We start from the raw sequence: 23,669 nt of genomic DNA, 5'->3' as shown, positions 1-23,669 counted from the left end.
CAATAGTGACACCTTACAAAAGGAAATGATAACTTTAAGGGAGTGTTGCTGCTTTTTTTGTTGCTGTTTTTTTTTCCATTACTGCCAGCACCAGACACAAAAGGACAGAAACAATTCACCTACATGAAAAAGCGAGGTCTTAAATTAGCCATTGATTTTTCCTCAGGTGTCACTTTGGTTAAATGCTTTGTGATTGGGAGTTTTCTTTCCAACTTGGAAATTGACAAGAGTCTATAATCTGCTAGTCTACACACACATACACACACACACCTGCTATGGTGTTTTCTTTTCCCACTTCCACTTTGTAAATTTATGACCTTGTCGGGACAGACATGATAAATATTCAGCTTGATTGAAAAAAAAAAGATTTATCATATGTAAGGAATACATAAAACTGCCAAGAGAAGAAACACTGAAGCTCTTAAACTTTTCTTTATATTATGATCAATTAAAACATTTGAGAAGTGCTCATCACTTTGTTTTTCAGAACTATTTTATTACAGAATTTTTCCTATTGCCAATCCCATCCCACACACGTGAATCTTGAGAACAAAATTCAGAGTAATTTTTTTAATGCTGAAATTGACGGAAAAAAAAGAGACAAAAAATAAAGAGAAATCCAGAATAGCAGGCCATAGCTGCTGCACTGTTTTTTTTTTTCTTTTTTCCCCCCTGTTGTCATTTTCTCGAGACTAGAAAATACACTTACAATTTGAAGCAGCAACAAAATGTGCATTTACCTGATTATACAATGGAACAATTTAATATACCATGATTTTTATTCATCACATTATAAAACTCTAAATATTTCTTTTACGTTGTTTTTTTTTTTTTTTAACCAAAAAGCAACCTATTAATGGCAAAGCAACAGTTTTTAAGCAAAATATACACCTCTCGTTCACCTGGAACAAAACCGAAAACAATTCAAGGGAGAAATTCGATTTTATATCTTTTTTTTTCCTTTTTATTGTCTGTGCCAATGAAATCAGATGTTTTTTGTTTTTTAGCTGGGGATGCAAACATTATCCTGAATATGAACTGACTGGCTGCTGTAACCACTTCGACTGTACATACACTTTTCACCTGTTATCCATTGAAAAACTGAACACCTGAAGGACGAATGAGTGACTCCTGCTCTGACGCATTACACTGCTGTTTACAGTGAATGACTTATTTTACAGCAGCCTGTAGCTTTGTCTTCGATCCTAAACACAGGCCATTCACGTGTGACGCAGAGAAAGTATTTTTTTTGTCATCCAGACATTTTTTTTTCCCGGAGTGCGTCCTTGTAAGTGAAAGTCTCATCTTTACTGACCCACAAGGTTGTTGAGCTGCTGAGGATCCAGTGGAGTTTATGTCATTACAACACCTACATGATGAAATCTACAGTCTGATTGGACGACGGGCCTTGACGGACAGAGGTGCGGTGTTCAGACCGGTGGCGAGGCAGTTCTCACTGATAGCTAAATGTCTCTTTTATAATCACATTACTTTTTCAAGTCTATAATCATGTCACTTCACCATAAAAGTATCGTTAACACGTTTCCAGTACAGGATGAAGACAAAAAGAAAGACAGTCAAACAAATGGCCATCTTTTGTGAGTGTAGATGAGACGGTTTCTTTAGCAGGAGATCAAAGTGACCGTAAATTAGTCCAGTCTCGTTAGGGCGGCACATGCTAAAAATCATAAGGACTTCAAAAAACAACCAAACAAACGGAATGATTCCCACATTAATGTACAAACATAAATGAGTAAAAAGCCAATCACATAGCTAGCCCCCGGCAGGCTAACATCGTGCCATTCCGGTCCATAAAGTGCACTCTCCATCTTGCTGTGCGGTCAGAAAGACAAGAGCAAAAGGACGTGTACGTGTTTGAGACAGAGGGGAAGGGAAGCGCCGCTGCATGTGTGTGTTCAGTCTAATTCCCCGAGCGGCTGCGAGTTAGAGGACACGACAGTCTCATGTGTACGGATGGAGGCAGCTGGGAGGAGGGTAGGGTGGAGGTGTGGGTTTTGTGGGGCTGACGTTAATAAACGTAGCCCTCGCTGTAGGGGTGCGGCTGGCAGTAGGGTCCCTCCTGTACGTATGCCATGTTTTCGTCAAAGTGCGACAGCGGCACCGTGTCCTCCTCGTTGATCTGCCGCTCCATGTCAGTTTTCAGCACCGGCCGCTGATTGTCAGGAAACGCCATGGAGAACAAGGCCTCGGGGTCACACACGAACTTGTAGACATATCTCTCGCCGGCCACCTGGAGAAAGACGGAGAGGTCTTGTTTTTAAACCATTTTTCCACAGCATATTCTACAGTGACTGAGTGTAATCTTTCACTTTAATCCACCAGATGGAAAAAAAAGATTAAATATCTTTAAAAAAAACAAAACAAAACATTTTTTAAACTTTTAAAGCTGATCTCCAAATGTCATCAACAATTCTGCTTTGGCCTCCACACTGCACTAAAGAAGAGGTGCTTTGAGCTTTAAGTGTTTTCAAACAAGATACAGGATTAGTTAATAGCATTTGTATCCATATCATTTGATGTTTGTTTACAAAAAGCTTCATTAAAATCTGCAGTATTTGCATCTCTGCTCTCTCATTATACTCTCTGACTCATGGAGCCCCGCCCCCACTCACTAATGCCGTGTGACTTTTGCGTTTTCACACATCGAATCTGATCTAAATTAAGCCATTAAAACACTAGCATCACACATTAACACATACCAACCAACCAAACGAGACAACAATAGTCCAGTAACTCGTAAATAGTATCTGCTGGCTTTGATGTGGATACAATGACTTGACAATTCTCCAATCGTTAAATAGTCAAATATTTTAAAAAGTGCACAAAAACTACTTTTAGGTGACTAAAATGCTTCGTGCTCCTGATCTAGAGCACAGCAGCACGTGGCTTTAGCTTCTGTGCTGGTACCCTTTGTTGCTTTGGGGCATCCTAACCACCATGTATTGTTTTTTTTTGTTTGTTTTTTTTGTGGATCAGTGTTTTATACAAACCCACTTCAAACAAATGAACTATCCCCAACCTAAGCGAAAACAGCTTATCCATTAAAAGAGTTATTTTAAAACACCAGAATAAATTATATAGAGTGGTTTTACTAAGTTTTCTAAAATTATCTTTGAGACACTGATTGCTTTTTTAAACGTCTTATGTCACACGTGGATTTGGTAGAAAATAAAGGAGCTATAAACTGTTCATCGCTTCTCAGAGGTAAAAGTGATCTCAGGAGCAGATTTATGTTTTCTTTGCTGTTTCTTCCTTATTTTATTTAAACTTGGCCAGCAGTTCTTGACCTCCAACCAGCAAAGTATAATTCCACCTAAAAGTGCTCAACCTCTTCTGACCGGCCTATTAATGAATGCTTTCTGGAGATGCTTCTAACTGTCAAACTAATACCTCAGGAAACAAAAAACCTGACAGAAAAGTGTGTTTATCCAGTATTCTGTTAAAAAAAAAATCATTACTCTTGATCTGAAGTATTTTTGCATAAATAATCTTATGACAATGATCACAGCATATGCAGTGTAGGTCCTAACTCTAAACGCACTAATTGATCTGAAAGAAACTTAGTCCAGTACCAAGTTAATCAACATCTATACAGCTTATGGAAATTATTTGTATAACACTCAAATCCTTACAAATTATACATGCGTGGTAGCTGATCTCAAAAAGAATGGTCATTATTTGCACATCTATTGTTTTTGTAAATATTTTGCTGAACAATTGTTTTACTGCAGGGACACTTTGACGTAGCTGGTTCATCAAACAGTGATGTTTGATGGTGATGATGTAACTGATTACTTTCCCTTATATAATGAATATGTAGCTTGCAAAGAAGAAGAAATATATGTATTTATTACTCATTTGTTTGCTGTTTATAAACATCTGTTTTTGGCATTACTACATATACTACATAAATACTACATGCACTATAATGAAGATTAATTCAAAGAATAACTTGATAAATTAACATACATATCTGGGTTTCACTTTAGTAAAGCGGACACGAGCCGCAAGCCTGGCAAAAACTGATTTTTGCACACAATACAGAAAAAAGCTTTACAATTACAATTTCTCAGCTATAAAGTGTAAATGAACTTTTTTAGCTGTTTCACCATTTTTGAGACACTCTTTTCCTTATATAAGGCACCTGGGGGAATGGGAGCACCTTTAACACAGGCCAGGTATAGCAGCCAAATGAGTAGTTTTCATACTATGTTTACATCAAAAAAATCTTTTAGAAAAAAGGTAAACAGTTTTGGATCCCTTTCAGTGTAAGAGATGAACTATAATTGGTTGATACAATTTTTGTATTTTTTTTTTTTTTTACCTTCTGCATGATTCCCTTCTCGTAGTAGTAGCGCAATGATCTGCTGAGTTTGTCGTAATTCATCGCTGGCCGGTTCTTCTGTATCCCCCACCGACGTGCCACCTTTATCACACACACGAACATGAAGACAATAAAGACAGTCAGTAAACAGAGCATTATCAGAAAGCAAACTTATCTAACACAAACGAGCACGGTTGCCCTGATTTCCAGACAGGAACGCTGCAGCAGCTAAAATGTTAAACAAACTTAGCGATCCATATTTTCCTAATAACAGTAATTAGAGCGCGTCCAGCTTGTGCAGACCTGACCAGGGATGTGTTCATTAGGAGCTTGTCACACACCCAGCGGAGGAGGCAGCAGATGTTACAGCACCTGTCTACCAGACCACCCGCCACCCGGCCTCACGGTCCAAACCCACAGCCCCACGGCATTCTCTTAGCTGCTTGCTTTTTTTAAACTCTGCTTTTTACTTTCATTTTTGTTTGTTTCTCACAGTTTATCTCCTATAATACCTTCCCCGATCAATGCAACTGTGTTTTTTCTGCTTTTTCTTTTTCACATTTTTTCTTGTCCCCACAACCGCTGACATGCTGCAAATGCAGAAACCGCTACCTAACGTTTGTCTGCGGCGCCTCAAAGCAAATGCGTTTGGTCACCTGATGGCATGAATGGGGCCCCCTGTTAGGTGCAGCTGGCTCGTGCTTCTAGACACCATCGGGCTGCGTGGACCACTGCCCGGTACTCATCTATCTCCTCCATTCTACACTTTCACCCCCTGCCTGCACCCTGCATCCTCCTTCATCCTCCAGCAGTGACTGAGCCCCACTGTGTGTGATGTGGCCATACACAAACCCTGCCTCTGTTTCCATTTCAAAAGGCCCAACCGCCAACATGGGTTATATTTTTAGGAATATGTCCTGTGAAATATTTAACAGGAGCAGGTCATCAGGGTCACTTGGTTGGCTTTAGTGTGGACTGTAGAATATATAACCCTCTGAGGTCCAAGTCATCGTCTGTGATGATCCCAATCCTAACTCCAAACCCTTACCCCAACCTGTGTGTTAAAGAAAAGCAATAATATATATATTTTTAAATGTAAGACGTTTTTGCTCCCTGTCAGTTAGAATGATTCCTCTCTTTGTCTTCTGATCGGTAAGAACTATTTTTTAAAGAAGTCTACTGCATTTTGAGAGCAGAAAATATTACTGATTCACACGTTGACCTCTGACCTCATTTGGTTTTGCAGTGATTTACCTTACCTTCTTACCTTCTTTCACTGCTTAATCACTTCATTTTTTTAACCAAAAGTCTACGAACCAAATATATTTAAGTTGTAATTATATAAAACGGTCCAAAGCAGCAAATATTTACTTCTGAGTAGCTGAAAGTAGGTAAACCTCTTAAAGATTTTATTGAACAATATATGTAGTGAAATACAATGCAACATTTACCTAAGACTGTCCAAAAAGCTTAAGTATAAAAGCCATGAAAAATAAAAACTGATTTTTTAAAGGAGGATTACAATATAGAAAAATACGATTTTTTGTGACAGTGCCTTTTGTTTGTCTCTTACCTCTTCTGGCTCAATGAGTTTAAACTCCATGCCACGGCCGGTCCAGGCAATGAAGTGGGAGTTGGACGGGTCATCCAGTAAAGCCACCAGGAACTGCCAGAGCTGCAGCGAGCCTCTGCGCTGGTACGACGGGCCCTCACGGTACAAGCCCGACTCCTGTTTGATGTCGCCTACAGAAAACGGGGCAAAATGGTTATTGTATGATGGGCAGAATCGTTGGTACGTGGCATACTTTTCATTTTAAGAGTCACTGCAGGACTCACCTTCCACCTTTTCAGGCACCACGCAGGTATCGTCGTAGAAGTGCCTCGCCACTTTGTCAAACATACAACCTGGAAAACAAGATCGGAAAAAAAAGATAGTTTGATATCACATGAAGCAAAAACCTATACGTGCACCACCACAACATCCACACGTAACATCGTTGGTACCTTCAGTCCTGTTAGTGTGAGCCAGATAGCCGTCTTGCCGTAAGTAGACAGAATGGCAGCTAGGCACTTCTGCTGAAACCCAGGCAAGAATGAGAGTGGGTGTTAAAGGGCCCGAAGGCAGCATTAAGAACACTATCTCAGTTATCTGAGAGCAGTCAAAGCCTGTTCACTCAATGCACCACTGGCTCTGATTAAAGAAAATGCCCTTCAGCATCAGCGCTGCGATGGCTTCCAGCCACGGGCGAGCTCACTATATCACACTGCCGATACGAGCCCCGAGCATCTCCACTCAGAGGAAGATTTACAACTGAATAAAACACAGCGCTCGTGTGAAAACAGGAGCTGACACGATGTAAGTTTTTTCATAATACGAGGGCTCATGATGATTATTTTACACACGTTCTGAGATCAAAACTAAACGGACCTGCAGGTGTTAGTTTCTTTGACGTTTTCGCTGTGCAGCTGCAGCACGTTTAGCTAAAACGGTTGACGTGTATCTTCTCAATCAGCTTCTTATTATGACTGACTGCATCCAGTGTGAGTATACAGTTTTCTGCCAAAGCTGTTTGCTTTGTTTCACATTTTATTTTTCTTCACGAGTTCTTCACTTGTTTGAAATGAACACATGCTTTTGTAAAACAGTCAAGATATACTACCAATACATTCAAAACGTGAACAAACACTTTTTGATGTTGTTTATGATGCTTTTCGCTGGTCATCAGGCCACGCCCACACTGGCCTGAGGAGACAGATCAGCTCAGTTCTTCAGTGGTGATAAATACTCGCTGATTCTATACTTTATACATATTTAACATTGAGTCCTGATGTTTGAGCAACATTTCAGCTGATGTTAAAATAAACTGCGCAAAATGCAGACGGTCACTTTTCTGGGGTCAAAAAGGAACAATTCACCCCCCCAACACACTTCCTCTGGTTCTGTTTTTTTCCAAGTTTAGATCGTTTTAATGCAAATTTGCCAGGTTTAAAGATATCAGCTCTAGAAATATCTGCCTTTTCCTAAATCGCACCCACCTTGTTGATTTCAAAGCACCTCTTTTCCTTATAAGATCTACCAACCAACTAAAATAGATTTTTGAGTGAACTGCACCTTTAAAAGTTCTCACTCGTGGTTTATCAATATCATGGCTATAACAAGAGATCAAATAAAGACTTGTGGTTTGAATAATTCTTAAACCAAAAATGTAATTTTATATAGACATAAGCAGTTTTTTAAACCGTAGGTTTAAATGGTTAAGATAGAAATGCCCCACTACATAATTCTCTTCCTTCATTTACCGGTTGGATTTACTACATTGTCCAATCGACTCTTCCATTTACTGTATATGTCCAAACCTCCCACAACACAGATGAGATGCTGCGATCAAAAAAACAGCCAAATGGGCTGCAAAGTGAATGTTCAATAAACAGACTGAAGCCCTTCATTTAGACCCATAAACATTTCTCTGAGCTTCATCAAAGTAATGGACTTGTAGAGGAAATTGCTGCTAATGAAATTACCAGATCCCCTCCCATCCTTCTCAACAGTCCAGCTCCAGTCAACATGCCCCACTGTGGCTGCTAATAAATTCACTCTGATGCTCCTTCTTGGACATCTTGGTCCAAGTAGTGGACACAACACAAGGAAGACCTTTTGGTATTTTAACAGTTGATCGAATATATTTCACCACTTTTGCTTTGTGAGTGCACACAATTCTTTGTAGACAGTTTACTTGTATCAATAACAATTCTTCTAATTGTTAAAGCCATTTCATTTATCTATGAAAAAACACTGAAATGTGAAATGTAAGAATTGACTGTTATTACTAAAGAGAAAATCAAGCTGCCAGTGTCATTTTGGGCTCTGTAATTTTTGCCTGTATTTGGCCAAATTTGCGAACAAAAAACCCGAATAAAACAAGAGAATAATGGTTGATGCAAATAACATTGCTGCAAATAGGCCAGAAGAAACCCAAGAAACTGTGAAAAAACAGGGTTATTTTGGACCGAACCTTGTTTTTCTTTTCTTTTCTATTTTTTTTTTCTCTTTTTGATACATTTTTCAGTTGTGCTAATTGGCATTTAGAAGCCACATAGTTGTGAAACTCGGTAAACACATCTATTGCAAAGTAACGTTGCCACTGGAAAAGCGAGAAAACACCAAAAATCACAGCTGCCTGACTCCTCAATGACAAAAACTGCAGAGCTGCTGTTAGGAAAACCAGGTGTAACTTAAAGAGATGTGAATGAGGCACCACATGTTTTGGTGTTTGGAGGTTGCTTTTTCCCCCTGACTGGTCACACACACTCTCCTCCAGCTCTTCCTCTCCTGGGTCCACTCTGTCGCCTTCTGAATGAACCCGGCAGTCCGGCGAATGTTCATTCATGTCCCGAGGTAGCCTCAGGCTCCACAGAGGCTCCACAGAGCCTCTGGCTGATGATTAGGTCCCTTTACTCTCTAACCGAAGGGAGCGGACAAGCGTGGGAGGGCAGATTCTGGATTGTGACCAGGCTCAGCCCCCTCCTTTTTTTCTATTAGAGCACCACAGGAAATGGCGAACAGCACAGACACCCAGCCCAACCAGATCCCCTGCCCTAATAATGGGCAAACTCAATAAAACCGCCCCCTCCCGCCATGTCTTCTCTCATTCCTGAAATGATAATGCTCTGGCAGCTATCACTTCTCTGCTCTTTCACTTACCAGAGGAGTTTGAAGGAGCACAAACAACAGAAATCTTTTCAAATCGCTCACCTGAGTCATAGGTGAAGTCCCTCGGCTCCTGCTTGATCATCATGCCGGCTGGGTATGTGTGGGGAATAGGGGCCCCCATCATGGCCGGGTGTTCGAAGAGGGGGTCGGGGTACTCCTGTTTGAAGCCTTGAGGAGGGAAAGGGATGTTGGGCTCCGACATCTGCCTGTGGTAGATGGGCCGGCCGTCCCGAGCCATTGTCGGCGGGGAGGGAAACGAGTGGCAAGGCTCTGAGAGCTGACGTCGAAATCTGAGACAGACGACAAATTCAGTGGATTCATGACACTGACTCCTGATTGTGAACGACTTGATGAGACAAAAAGGAGATAAATCAAGAACATGTACATTTTGTTTTACTAATCAATGAATCAATAATAGAAGTGAAAATTCTGAAATCCGTAATGATGTTTTCAAGTGCTTGCCTTTTTGTTTCCCCTATGTTTATGCCTACAGGTGACCAAAAAAAGCAAAAAATAAAGGAAAGGTTTGGAATATTTGTCTGAAAATTGAATTAAAGAATCTCAAACCAAAATCAAATATACATGTTTATCCTATGGCACTTGGCTTGTGGTGCTCATGGGAGTAACTCAGAAGTAAAATGCCTCTTGTGTCCTGATTACTCTAAAAATCCACAAAACTTGTTTTGAAAAGTTTCATGTATAAAGTATTTTCTATATACAGTGCACATCCGCCAACTGTGTTACTGTGCAGAGGGATGTTAATGTTAGCTAACTCTATTCTCCTTTAAGAATTTGAGAATCACAAGGGAAGTGTCATTTAAATCCATTATATTACATTATAAGAGAAATCTGACATTTTTACTCCTAAACTGGAAAATTCACACCTAAAAAGATCTTTTGCTTGAAATAATTAACTTAGTAGGTCTGTTTGTTGTTTTGTTTTTTCCATTCTGCTATTGATTTATTGAATGAGCTCTATTTCAAAGCACTAAAGTCAAGTGATGACCACATGGCATTCGATGGTTGGGAAAGTTGTCGTTTGCAGGCCCCGCCCACTGAGGATTCACTCAATGAAAAACAGAAACTCAGATGTGCATCTGCTGCTGTGACCTTATTGTAATCTATCCTTGGTACAACTGCCAGCTAAGATCACCAGATGTAAATGTGATGTAAATGTAAGAGGCTGCAGGCTGCAGTACCTGTGGTCCATAGTGTAGGCGTTATCAGGGAGAGCCTGCGAGGGCGGTATGTGGGTGTAGGTCCTGTCTGGTTTGGGCGTTGGGGCCGTCGTGGGTGAGCCATGATGAAGTGGGGACACAGGGGTGCTACAGGGGGGTGTCACTGGGCTGGAGGGCTTCATTCCTGTGGGCTGCTTCTGCTCATAGGCACTGGGGTAATAGCAAGAGTCAAAGATGCCTGTGTTACTGCCAGTGTACGTTACACGATTTAAACTCTTTTTAATTAAGGATTATTTAACTGATAGCTTCGTCTTAAGATGTCTGTATTTAGGGTAGTTTGGAACAAATGCCCTACCCACTCAACTATCCTTTCACTGTTTTCTAAACCGATTTGATTTACTGTATAAATTATGAAGCCTTGTGAGCAGATGTCACAAAGTGAAGAAATGCATCACAAACTACCTCAGGGCATTTATGTCAGACTGCAGTTAGAATCAATGGCATTTTAAACCACTCCATAATCAGCGGTTCCAGAAACCCTCTGATTCAGTTCAGTTATAACAGACAATTAAAACTAACATGACTGCCATAATCTCACATAAATACCTCTGATTGGAAATATCTCGTTAATGTCTTCAGAGTCACCACCCAAAGCTGTACATATCTCGATGTCCTTTGATTTGCAGTTTGGAATGATTAGCAAGTCATTTCCAGTTAAATAAAAATTACAATGCAGAATGAAAAAGCCAAAAAAGTGTCAAATGTATAGAAAGCATAAAGATTCTTCACCAAGAGTAAACTGACGATAAGCTAAAGTGAGTATTTAGTCATCACTGTCCTACAATAAACCTTCACACCTGCATTTATTCCTCTGTTAAAGTGAGGAATGTGGAACCAAATGTTATTTTCTGTGTTTTCTTTACAAATCTGAAAAAGGTATCATGTACAAAAGCATTTAAATAATTTGTAAAAGATGTTTTAAGTGTCGGTGGGGGGGAGCCCACCTGATGCTGTACGGGCACTTCTCTCCATACTGGAGTTTGAAGGGCCGCTCCTGGCTACAGTTGGAGCTCAGCTCTGAACACGGGCTGTGCAGCTCCCTCTTGATCTTCAGCTGCAGTCCGTGGAACGCCACTACGATGGGAAGGAGGAAGAACAATTAACATTTACACTCTGTCAAACTGTAACATTTTTTAACATTGTGACTATTTTTTTGTTCATTTAGCAGCAGACTGTTTCTGGATTGGCTTGTAAGTACCTGAGACAGAATTCGTACAATCACAGGACGGAAAAAATAAATGAATGAAAACTAAAACCGCTGTCTTCATTTACATCTGACAGATCATTCACAAAAATTAAATGAGATGATCACAGTCTGGAAAAAAAAATACTGCTTGTTTTATTTAAGTACAGCAGATTCAATTTCAAAACTTAAAATACAATTAAATTTCAGAACTGCACACAGCAGCTTTACCCACAATGGAAAAAGTCATGTTACAGTGCAGATACAAGCAGGCATGAATGTGCCAAGCCATCACTAATTAAGAGAACTCGTGATGGATATATTAAAAACACTTGCTTTTCTAAGCATCCATCTGCCAAAGGATATGACATCTGAGGCCATCACTTACACAAACAACTCACTTCAAATCCCATTTATTCAGCCTTTCCTGACGGGGACTCTGGTAGTGAAATATGACAATCATGAAACAGGGTGTGCGGTGAGCTCCGATAAATGCTTTATCTGCTTTCAGCTGGCTGTCAATAAGTTCCAGACGACAACAACAAGTCTCATTGATCTGAATGGGGGCCTGCGATCTCTACCTATGGCCCCACAGTGAGCCCGGTGCATCTGAGAGGCTGTTAAGTGCCTGATCAGTCCTGATTAACATCCCATCATCTAGAGTCATGATCAACGCTAATCCAATTGACTGTGCTTCTGAAGAAAAAGCCAGTCAGTCAGAATGAAGTCAGGCTCAGGTTGCCTCGCCAATCGCGTCTCACCGCGACGGCTCACAGAGCAACAGCGAAGCCATCCCACAGCGCTCTATCAAACACAACAGAGGACCAGCCGCGGTTGAAGACGATTATTTTTGATTGATGTTTTAGACTGAGAGATGGCCCTCTCCTTTTATAACCAGGAATTATGAATGGAGAAAGTCCATCAACTCTTGGTCCAACTCAAGTGCAAACATTTAGATATTTGAGTACTAGAGAAACTTAAATATGTGGCTAAGGACTGTTTTTCTTTTAAATACAAGAAGGTCTCTGAGGCTACAAGGAGTTGAGAGAGAAGGATGTTTTGAGGAGTTTTCTCACGGCTGACAGACAGCTGCTGTACGAGCAGGGGTCGATCTGCCAACACCCCATCTGACGCACAGTCGAGCCCCCTGGGTGATGGGCCACACGGGCCCGGCATGACAAAGCTCAGGGGTTGTTTGCAGCCCTCGCTGGGGGCCTGACCTTTTCTGGGTCATCGATCGGAGGTCAAAGAGACATTTCCTGAGGGGAGACCTTTGTTGACGCTGGCATCGCAAAGCCTTGTTAAGAGATTATGGACTCAAAACAATACCTCAGCTTTGGCTGTCAAGATCACAATCAGTGTCAGGCTAATTACAGTTTACATTAAACACACATGAATTTGTTTAGTTTAAGAGCCGACTCCACCGGCTTCTTGTTTACAGCTCACCTGAAGCTGAACCATAATTTCTTTCTTTATTTAACAATAAATGACATTAAAACAACGTCTATAAAAATGCTGCCGTTAAACGTAAGCGCCACATCAGCTCTAAACAATGGCTTCATGTGTGCTGCAGCACAGGGCATTAAATTAGAAATGGAAATGTCACAATAGATTTTGTCAGCGGGGTGCCAAGGTACACAAATCAATAGCGAGGGCATTGCCTCTGACTAAAACAGAGACTTCCCTTTTAGTCCAGAATGTCATGCCCATCACTGCTTGATTGCTCTCATTATCTACATATTGATTAACTAAGATGGTAGGCAGTTTTAAAGAAGAGGCAGTTAGAACAATTACTGGGTCTATTTTGAATGCAAATGTTCTTTTCTTCGTTGTACCACTGACTTAAACATTGGGCAATTTGCTTTAGCCTTTGCAGTACAGATTAAACAGAAATATTTCCTTTAAACATCGTGGCACATGCAAATAAAAAAAAACTTTTTTTGCATTTTCCAACAACACTTAATTCGAATATTTTTATTTTAGCAGCCGTTTGTTTGCCAGTCCTTTCAGTACACTATCAGATAACTGTTGGCTCCGGCTGTTGTCAACTTTGAAGGTACAAATTGTGCGTTTTGGCAGAACGGGAGCCTACGTTTGGCAGATATTTCTCTAGTCCATTCATAAAAAAATACAGGTCTTTTGGCAACAGCGAAAAACCTTCCATTCCATTTTCACCTACTGTAGGTGCTCGCCTTTGCTGTTAAATGATGGAGGCTCAGATCTGCTGGTAACGTGTGGCCTCATTTTACACCTCCTCTACTCCTCCATTCCCTGCTAAGTTATGCTAATGGTAAGCATCTGTGTTGGAGTTTGAGACAAAGAAATTTCTCCTCTCCTCCTTCAGCCTGAGGACACTTTCGCTTCGAGGCCGCTCACATGCTGGTTCTGTGTCGCATAGACGCAGAGTGCAAAGTTGACATTGAGAGAAGCTGCAACAGCTTCTCATGAGGAAAGATGAGTCTGGCCATGAAAATACAGAACACACCAGCTTATGTGCTGCAATATTTAAGCCTTCAAAATAAATGTCTTTCCTATTCTTTTCAGATTTTTTATTATTATTCTGTTAGGAATATAAAATCACAGCTATTTCACTATTGTTGCCAATTTTATTTCAGCAGTACAGGAACAAAAATTTAGGGGTAACATTTATTTTCTTTGAAAACATTCATCTCAATAAAATAAGATGTTTCTTGTTAATTGTAGCAGTTAGCTTACATCGATAGCAAACTAAATAGGACATCTTGGCTAATGCTAACTGTGCTAACTGTTAGCTTGTTTTACGTTTGATTTAAATCAAATTTGATAAGTTCATTAATAATTCACAACTGTCATATTAATATCTGTTGTGAATTATTTTAATGTAAAATTCAATTTTTAGTTTTTTAAATCTGAGTAAATAATGTATTGTTTTTCTATTTTCACCACGCTATTGAGGATAGGATGAAAATTATTTAAAGGGCTAAGCACTGTAACCTTTACAAATTTGGCTCAAACACTTTTTCAGACTCAGTCTTTTTCAGATTAATACACATATACAACACATACATGGGCAGTACTGAGTATTTTTGGAGCAAGGAGGTAGTATGTGGGATTTACACAAAACAGAGAGTGCCCACGTTGATCGTAACAAAGGGAGATGTTACCCAGTGCAACAGTGTGAGTCACTTCAGTGTTTTTGGAGCAACAATGGAGCTCACAGACGAAAAAGCTGCTGTAACTGATTTGTGTGGAATCAGTTGTCTGTTAGCTTTGGATTTCTCACTAGATTCGGTGACATTAAAAGTATTTAATATTGCCATTTTCATAACGGCCCCTATCTTCTCACTGCCTTTTCTTTAGGGTTAACTTCCAGCTTTATCTCTCCTCACCTTCACCTTTCTTTCTCCCTGTCTCACCGTTTGCCTCTCCATCTCTCGGCTTGGTGAAAACCCATATGGGAGAGCTGCCGGCTGGGATGCCTGCTCATGCGCCCAACCACGGTGCCCTCACCCTCCTGCCATCTGTTAGTGCCTCTCCAGCCTGCTGCAGGTTTGCCAACAGGACAATTCAGATGGTCAGCAGTCTCCTGCCACTATGGCCACCCACCCTGGCTACCTCTGAAGGGCATCAGGACAGTCTTGGTGACCTCTGGTTATCTACTGTACACCACACTAGTCCATGTTGGGTTTTAGGCAAGGCTAAGTCACACCCATAGTTTAAATGTTTTGCCTTTAACACAGCAGTTGTCTTTAGTGTTGTAGCGTTCTGAACAATTATAAAAAGTAAAATTAATGAAACGAATCAAATAAAGTGCAGACATTTAATGGATTTTTTAGACTATTATAACTAGTTTAATGCAGTTTTATGTGTTTAGATTTAAGGCGCATTTATTCACTTTTGGAGCAACTTAAATCATAAGTTAAATTAAAAGCCAAATCAGATTAGGACATCTAAAGTCAAGTGCCTGTAGCCAGGCAAATCCCCTCAGATTTGTCATTTCCAGAGAGCAGGAGTACTCGTGGCAAAATAAAGTGAGAAGAAAGAAAAACCATTCTCGGGTTTCTAATCTAGCCCACCAACGGGAACCTTCTCGATAATCTCAGGCTGTGATCTGAGTCACATGGAGTTAAAAGGCCTGTGATCTCGCTTGATGCCAAATCTCTTACAGCTTCATTTTACCAAACTGTTATCTGTGACCACTAAATCTTGAAATGCAATTAAAGTTGCCAAACTAAATGTCAGATGTGACCTTCTCTCTTTGTTCTTGTTCAAAACTCTAACTTCTGCCTTTTGTTCAACTTTCATTTGCAGGTTAAAGGGTGTTGAGGACACCGGGAGGTTTTGTATTTTTTCTCACAGTTTAATGTGCATTTTGGCTCAAATGAAAGACATGTGCTCTATCTGGGTCCCACTGAGTTCCACTCACTCAATTTCTGTCCCCACCTTGGCACTACTTCCTCCAGAAATGGGCCGTGCCAAGTAACCAGTCACCGTGTGCAACCACCGTATACAGCCAGGTGAAGTACGACCAACTAGCTTATCCTCATCACTGTGAGTGAAAAATGAACTCTTGTCAGACATTGGAAAATGTTTTAAAACTTTTAGGAAGTATTCTTAGAAACAGAATTTGTCCTTTTGTTGGATAAAATATGTAGAGCAAGGAGGAAAAAAGCACAAAAAAACAGATCATACTTGCTTTCATGCTTTAAAATCTCCAGTGAAGGATAGGGAGTGTAAAAGAAGGCCAGCCAACCTCCAAGTAAATGCAGGAGTACTTAATATTACACCGCCTGATTTAGAAAATATAACCACACTCCATGGTTTGCACAAAAAAGGAGTTTGGGGAAAGGTCAAGGAGGAGCATATTTTTAAGATTTTATTAAAAAAGAAAATTCAAAACAGACATCAACTGACAGCAGTTTGGACTACCTGGAGTTAAAAATACCACTTCAACTACCTAAAAAAAAGTTAGCCACAATATTTTGATGTTTTCTTATGCAAATAAGTCACAGTGCAATAATATCTCAGTAGCGGTCCCAAGAACAACAAGGGAAAACACACACACACACACACACACACACACACACACACACACACACACACACACACAGATAACCCCCCAACCCAAACCATGCACCTGTAGACCTGCACGATTGCTGCAGCTCTCCTGAGAGCACTTGTGCAAGCAAAGGTGAGGGCACTGAGAGACATGGAAAAACACACACAGTCACTTGCTTTTTACGCCAGTACAAACACACCAGTGAAGATGAGTGAAAAAAAAAGAAAAACGCCACAGATGTTCACACACACACATAAACATAACACATGCACAGACAAAGAGACACAGAGAAAAGCGACATGGTTTCTTACTCACAGTTTTCAGTCTGGAAATCTGGAACGAACTGCTCATCATTGTCGGGAACTTGAGCTAAAGACACGAGCAGAGAAGAAGAAAGGGATTGATTGTTTCTGATGTTGATGGACACCGCAGCACTGATCACAGCTTTGTCCTCTGGCAAACAGTCCTCTGGGATGTTAGTTTGGCCAATCCCAGCACTGCCTGCTTCTGTTGTCAGTTAAAAAAAGAAAAGAAAAGAAGCCTAAAAAAGTGTTTTTAATGTGTTTATCATTTTAAATGTGCAGAAGATTTCAATATGCTGTAAATCTTCAGAGTCATAGAAATAATCATGCAAATTAAAATCAATTAATGAATTAAAAAAAACACATCTTAATAAAGATTTTTTTTATCCATTCTTAAACTTTCAGTCGTTTTACGCATTTGTTATCCAAATATAGCCCAGTTGTTCAAATGTCCATTTTCTATGCACTTCTTTTCAATTTTATATCTATATCATTCCCTTAAAAAAGAGAGAGAGAAAACAAAACAGCAAAAACACTTTTGATTTGTTGTAGAAAAAGAGCTTAATTTAATTTTTTTTTCTTTCTGAAAATAAAATCTGACTTTCACGGCTTGAAAAGGGACAAAAAGTCCCCAAGACGACAATTCTGATGCAATCAAAAGACTAAATAACCTTGAACTGCTGTGACTAACACATTCCCTGATATTTACTAAAGCAGTTGAGTCATATTTTCCAACAAACTCATACCTGACAGATAATATTTTGACCGTCTACTTTCACTTCCTGAGGTCGACTTGTCCATTGACTGCTCTGCAGCCTCGGCTCTCGCTCCTTGCCAGCAGCCAAACACCCATTGTTAACAGTATCTAATTGGCTTCTTCCCTACTGGTGAATCCACCTGTACCTACCGAGTTAGGTCTGTTCCAAACCCTCCAAAGCTTCACCTGCGCTTCAAACACCCCTGCACTCAGGCTAATGCTAAAATAATGAAGCCCTGCTCCACTCGGGCTCCAATTAGGCATGTACATATTTATATAACACATATTTACACTCAGTGACAGTTCTTCATGTCCCTTAAGTTTCAGTCTCTCTGGTGATAGGCAAAAAGAGATTTAAATGTGTCATTAGCACATCTATTTATAAACAAAATGAGCTGGATCCTCATTATCACAGTATGTGCAGCATGCCTTGACATGTCTGGAGATCCTATTTTTTTTTTTAAATGACTGATATTCCTTTTTTGTCACTCTTGATGTGGTCAAGCGTGGGTTTATTTCTCTTCCCAGAAGTGAGAATTGAGGAGGGTAAACAATTAACAGATGAAGAGGAGATATTGCTCCTTATTTTCTAAAAATGTCAAGCGGGTGCAGACGCCAGAAAATAAATATGCACAAGCAACTTCACTCCATATGTTTGTGTAGTAGAGCTACCAGCTCTCTATTTTGGCCTTTTGGAATTAAGTTGGTGGGAAACAATTAAGACATAACAGGAGATTTTACACAGGGCTACTTTTGTAATAAATTAAAGAAAATGTAATAATATGTAACAGATACAGTGTTAGGAAAACACTTACTCAAACCTTATAAAGAAATCAAATTTTTCCTAATAAAAAACCAAGTTCTTAATCAGCTGAAGCACCACAACATCTCTCGAAACTTCAGCGGACACAGAGGAGAAACAATAAAAATAAATTAATAAATTAAACACAAAGAAGGTGGCAGTCTCTCTGTGACCAAAAGGAAGTACAGGATGGATGAGTCACTGGCCTCAGTCTGTGAATGAGCCAGCTGATCTCTGCAACAAACTCCTGGGGAGAACGGCAGAGTTGGAAATCTGCCGCCATTCACAAAACCAAAAAAAGGAGGGAGAGGGACAGAAGGAAAACAGGAGCGAAGGTAAAGAAGAGGAAGGTTGTAAACACGAGGCCTGAGACTATTTGAATGGTTGTCTAAACCTGCAACAGCAGTAAGCAGGGCTGAGTTTTAAACAAATTTATCATTCTGCCTGTGACGATTTCCAAGACAAATGACGCTATCAGCACAAATATTTTGCAGAGACACCAGTGCGTGAACAAAGGAAAAAGGAAAAACAATCTTAAAGCAAAAAATCTGAGAAGTACAATACATTTTTTGTTGTTGTTTTGACAAAAAAAATAAATAAAATGAGTTTAAAATACTGTATGGAAGAAAGAAGGTAGATGTAGTTTTGGGGGGGGAGGTCACAGATTCGCATGTCAACGATCAACCCTCAACATCTTGGGTCTCGGGAGTCGGAAATTCAGTCTGTCGCTCATAATTTCTCCTCTCGTTCCAATTACCTGAACTAATAAATCTCAGAAATGGGAAGGTATTCCTTTTCATCTTAATGGACAGGAAGTCATTCATTAAATCTACAATCTTGAGGCGCACATCATCACATTGATCCATGACAGGCAGAACTGTAATCTTTAACAGTAATACCTCTTATCAGCCGCTGTCTCTTTTCCCACTTTGGATACTGAAATATTAAAATCGTGTCTTATTCTTTTACACACCCTGCGGTGCGAGCCGCGACGCCTCATCTCACCTCGCTGCCGCTCCGAGTCGGCTCAACTCTTCCAATATCTGTTTTAAAGAATACTTCTCATTTTTTAAAAGCTTTGGATTGCACTGCGAGCGTTTTTACATGTGTTAAAGAATAGATGGAGCGAATAAATGATTGAGTCTTCTTTGGCTGCGTAAAGGGAGCAAGCGAAAAATTCATCTCGACACTCTTCCAGTAAATGTTTTACGACTCTATCCTATGGTTAAAAAAAGTATTAAAGTTTATTTAATTATATTGCACACGTTATTCTACGACAACTAGAATTATTGCTTTACGACGTGTGAACTGTTAGAAAAAAAGAAGGCAGCCTTTTATTGCTGCAAACGGGTAACAGAACACAAAAATTCTAAATTCACAAACTGCAGATGACTTGATTGACTTAAATGAAACAAGACAGTACAGTAAAACTAACATCAGCGTCTCATTAGACTAAATGCTTTTTGGTGTTAATGTATTTAAATGAACCAAATTATGAAGCAGAACATTTTAGCATTACAATATAATAACTCCAACTCCAGTTTTATACACTTCTACGAAATTTTCAATTTTAATATTTCATTATCAAACCTTAATTTAAAACTATATGAAAAATGCACATAAATCAGTGAGTTTCTAACACATATAGCACTTTATACATTAGCCAACGAGCTATAGTAAAGCAAAGTCTAGAATTAGTCTAGTATAATAATAGTCTAGTACAATAATAGGGGCAATTGTAATCAAGTGACTTACAAACTTCATTTTAACCCTGTGCTTTGGACATTTTGCAGACAAAACACTAGAATTTGTTTTAATTGTTCTGGTTTATATATATTTGCAAAAAATACTTCAAAATCCAACTTTATAAAACTGTTGTGTTCTCTCACACTGTACAACTTTACACCATCTGTTTGCAAGCAAAGCAAACACTTCACATATATCTCAAATTATACTTCTTACTGTAAAAATATTTTTTTACTTGGATATAAACTTTGAGATTACATGCAATATTAAGGTACGTTACATCTTTCTGAGATGTCGACAAAAAAGTCCAACATGCATGCACAAAGAAATACAGCAAAAGTGAACAATATTCACCACTAACCAAAACTTCGGTGCTGCAGACACGGAGGAAAGAGGACGCTCGCACTTAAATCCTGAAGCATCACGTCTCAGTTAGACCACAATGAGCAAGTCTTGCCATTAGAGAAAATAAATTTAAAAAGCAAGAAAATTGTAATATAAAAAAAAAAAAAAAATCAATTGTCGCTTTGAGAGCTGGCTGCTGTTTTGGAAGTTTGCGGAGAAAAAAAATTTCTCATAGATCCATTCTCTCTTTTTTTGCCACCAAGAAATGAAATTGAAGAAGACAAGGTGAAGGTACAGCTGTACAAGATAGAGAGGTGTGCTGAGAGGAAGCAAAGAGAGAGAGGGAAAGAGAGAGAGAGAGAAAGGGGAGAGAGAGGAGATGACAGAGTGAGTGAGAGTAAGAGAGCTGGTAGGCTACAGCAGAGCTCTGGTGGAGGTGGAGGTAGTGGCGGCTGGCGTGCAGCGCGTTAGCTCCTGCCAAAAGCAGAAGAGACAGTGAGCGTCGGAGAGCCTTCTCCTGGTAATTTGTGATGACACTCTCTGGGTAGAGCCTCCTCGGTCTCCCTCAAGACCCCTCGCTCACAGTCTCTAATGTATGCATGACACACAAGGTGCCTCTTCCACACAGGCTTTTAATTGGACTGCGACGCTAGGCATGTAACTCCAGGCAGCAGCCTCCCCCCCCCCCCCCCCCCCCAACACTCACAACCTATTCATTTTTACCCATCTCTCCTCCTTTTTTTGCTCAAGATTTAAAACACTCACCTTCTGCTAGCCAAGTCTCCTGCAGCTGACTGAGGTCCTGGAAGAGCTCTGAAAGGGAAACCGAGGCAGAGATCAAGGTTTGAAGGCAGTTGAAAAACAGTCAAAGCTCAAGAGAAGTATCAGAAACAAGTGCATTCACTATTACTGGCTGATATGCCATTGGAGCTCACTGGGCATGTGTGCAGCTAATAACAAGTCAATTTGTGTTTCTGACCACTGAAAAGAGGCTTGTGAGAATCATCACAGGCCGCTGTGCTGTAATTGAGATTCTGTAGTTAGCAGCACAGGTGGCCACAAACCAATTGAATTTTGCTAAATGTTTAGAAGCCGTGAAATTAACTTCTCCCTCTGTCCTACCTTCAGTGTCCAGAGCCAGGTCGGACTTAATGAATTTTCTCTTTCTGTCATTTGCTGGCCTCTCGCAGCTCGTTGTCTTTTCTTGCAGCTTTTGGGAAAGAAAGAAAACACACACACACTCATCAATTTTTCTTCTTCTTGCTGGAGCAGTAATTCTGTTGTTGGCTGCATCACATGTGCAACTGAAATAGCAAATGAAAGAGCCTCAATGAGCCTCTGATTAATGCCTCACACACTTCTAAAGCTTGACCCATGCAAAGGGGTCTGTGCTTCACTTATCAGGCATAATTAACAAGTTGTTACATGGTGCATAACCAATAACACAGGGTAAAGTAATGGGCACCTTGTTTGGCTGTTTATCTTTGATGATTAGATGAAACTTAAATGGTCCCTGAGGGAGAAATGAGTGTTGGCAGCAGCAGAGAGAAAGACAGAGGTGAGATCAGAACAAATAGAATGCATTAGAGAGAACAGCCATCAAAAGGCAGAAAAAATCAAGATGAAGTATTTTCCTTAATGGGGTGGGAGCTGGAAGAAGAGAAGGATGAGTGAAACTGATTTCATTTCAACTTTTCTTCTTTTGAGGCAGTGATCACTCACTCTGGAGTTATAGTAAGGCACTTGCTGATCGTGAAATCCATCCATTCTGCACTGTTGTGGCTTTAACGGGCGAGCAATCTGCAAAGTCTCCAGTCTCCTGTCCGGCCACCCTTCAAACAGGCAGATAAATAGGAAGCAGGAATAAGGAGGAGAAGAACTTCGGGTTTAAATCTCTGTTTTATTCAGTGTATGAACCCTCTGATATTATTCTGAGCCCGGAATGACCGACGGCACCTCCGGCGATCATGCGGTACAGTTAAGTTGGTGCGTAAACGAGCAGCGCGCTGAGCTAGAGGGCGCACCAAAATGTTTTTCGCTCTGTAATAAACTTAGAAATGAGAGGAAGTGTGTAAAACTGCAGGTACTTACCTACCAACTTCGCGCCGCTTTCATTTGCTGAGAGCTACAGAGCGGCTGCAGGATCTCCACAGTCCCGGCTGCTGCCTGCGCCTCTCCCCGCTCACTGTGTTGCTTTCTAGCGGCTTGGCATCGCCTCCCGGGGCCTCCCATGGAAACAAGCCGCACTCCGTTTCCTATTGGTTGTCAATGTCTTTCACTGGATCAGATTGCTGGCAGTCAATCACGCACGGCTGCAGGCGGTAAGCGCGGGCGAAGTCAATGACAACATTGTCGTGCGCTCATCTCGCTTTGTTTAAGTTTGGACTTTTGCGTTTTTAAGCCGAAACTAGCCACCAAACTTCATGACAACTTGGTGTCACTATTTTGTATTTACACTGAAACACATGCAAACTGCACCTGCACACCCCCGCCCTCTCGCGCACGTCTTCACCCCCTCTCCTTCTCGTTTTTTTCGCAATCGCATACAGTGTGAGACACACAAACACACCACTCACTCTTCTCCCGGTCAAGTTTGTGTCCATGGTAACGGTGTTTTGAAGAGCCTCCAGGGGGACTTGCTGAAGCGCCAGCTCTTCCCTCTCCTGTAAAGGGATACTTTGTTGAGACCTGCAGAAGGCACTGACCTGGAAGTAAAGTCCAGGAGCAGCGGGCAGGAAAAAAAATCCTACAAAAAAAAAAAAAAAAGAAATCCCACTGAACCCCTCAAACCATTTTAAATTAAGAGGGAAGTCCAGATCCCAAACCTGAATGTCATGGAAAGTTTTAATCGTGCAGTTTTACAGCTAAAGCATAACATTTGCTTTACATTTAATATTATGTAATACCAGTACCAAGGTTCGCCAGTACAGTTACTAGCAGTTAACACCGATATTAAAACATTAAAAGTTGCAAATGCACTTTATTCTTTCAATAGAAAAAAATATGGCATGACTTCAAAAAGCCACTGTGATAACAGGTTACGTCTGATCTGTACATTTCTTTTCTTCAGTTTAAACAATACATAGAAAATGTTAGTTATGTGAAATAACCAAACACCAGCATTTCGGAGAATATCGATGTGCTTATGTTTCTCTTTTTAGGCCTTAAACTGATGACACTGGTGTCAATACTCAAAACAAGA

General features: G+C 40.3%; 1 protein-coding gene across 7 annotated transcripts; it reads right to left on the bottom strand.

Annotated features, from left to right (window-relative positions):
• Nucleotides 1-475: 475 nt before the first annotated feature.
• Nucleotides 476-22,690, bottom strand: etv1 (ETS variant transcription factor 1). Of its 7 annotated transcripts, none has more exons than XM_085292546.1 (13): nt 22,559-22,690; nt 22,190-22,299; nt 21,590-21,677; nt 21,233-21,280; nt 16,831-17,022; nt 11,239-11,368; nt 10,256-10,444; nt 9,099-9,346; nt 6,350-6,421; nt 6,182-6,250; nt 5,919-6,088; nt 4,346-4,447; nt 476-2,251 (listed from the first exon to the last, which is right to left on the bottom strand). In XM_085292546.1, the coding sequence occupies exons 2-13, from the start codon at nt 22,232-22,234 to the stop codon at nt 2,030-2,032; spliced, it is 1,575 nt and encodes a 524-aa protein (XP_085148672.1). In that variant the 5' UTR covers nt 22,235-22,299; nt 22,559-22,690; the 3' UTR covers nt 476-2,029. The 7 variants fall into 7 exon arrangements, with proteins under 7 accessions (XP_085148672.1, XP_085148674.1, XP_085148676.1 ...); XM_085292548.1 differs by having other exon boundaries at nt 6,350-6,418; XM_085292550.1 differs by having other exon boundaries at nt 16,831-16,884.
• Nucleotides 22,691-23,669: the final 979 nt, after the last annotated feature.

Source organism: Mchenga conophoros, linkage group LG11 (genome assembly GCF_057382185.1).
Source record: "Mchenga conophoros isolate Kocher_MC1m ecotype Shallow Benthic linkage group LG11, M_conophoros_male_GT1.1, whole genome shotgun sequence".
NCBI classification, from domain to species: domain Eukaryota; kingdom Metazoa; phylum Chordata; class Actinopteri; order Cichliformes; family Cichlidae; genus Mchenga; species Mchenga conophoros.
This window is presented reverse-complemented; position numbering and strand designations above follow the sequence as displayed.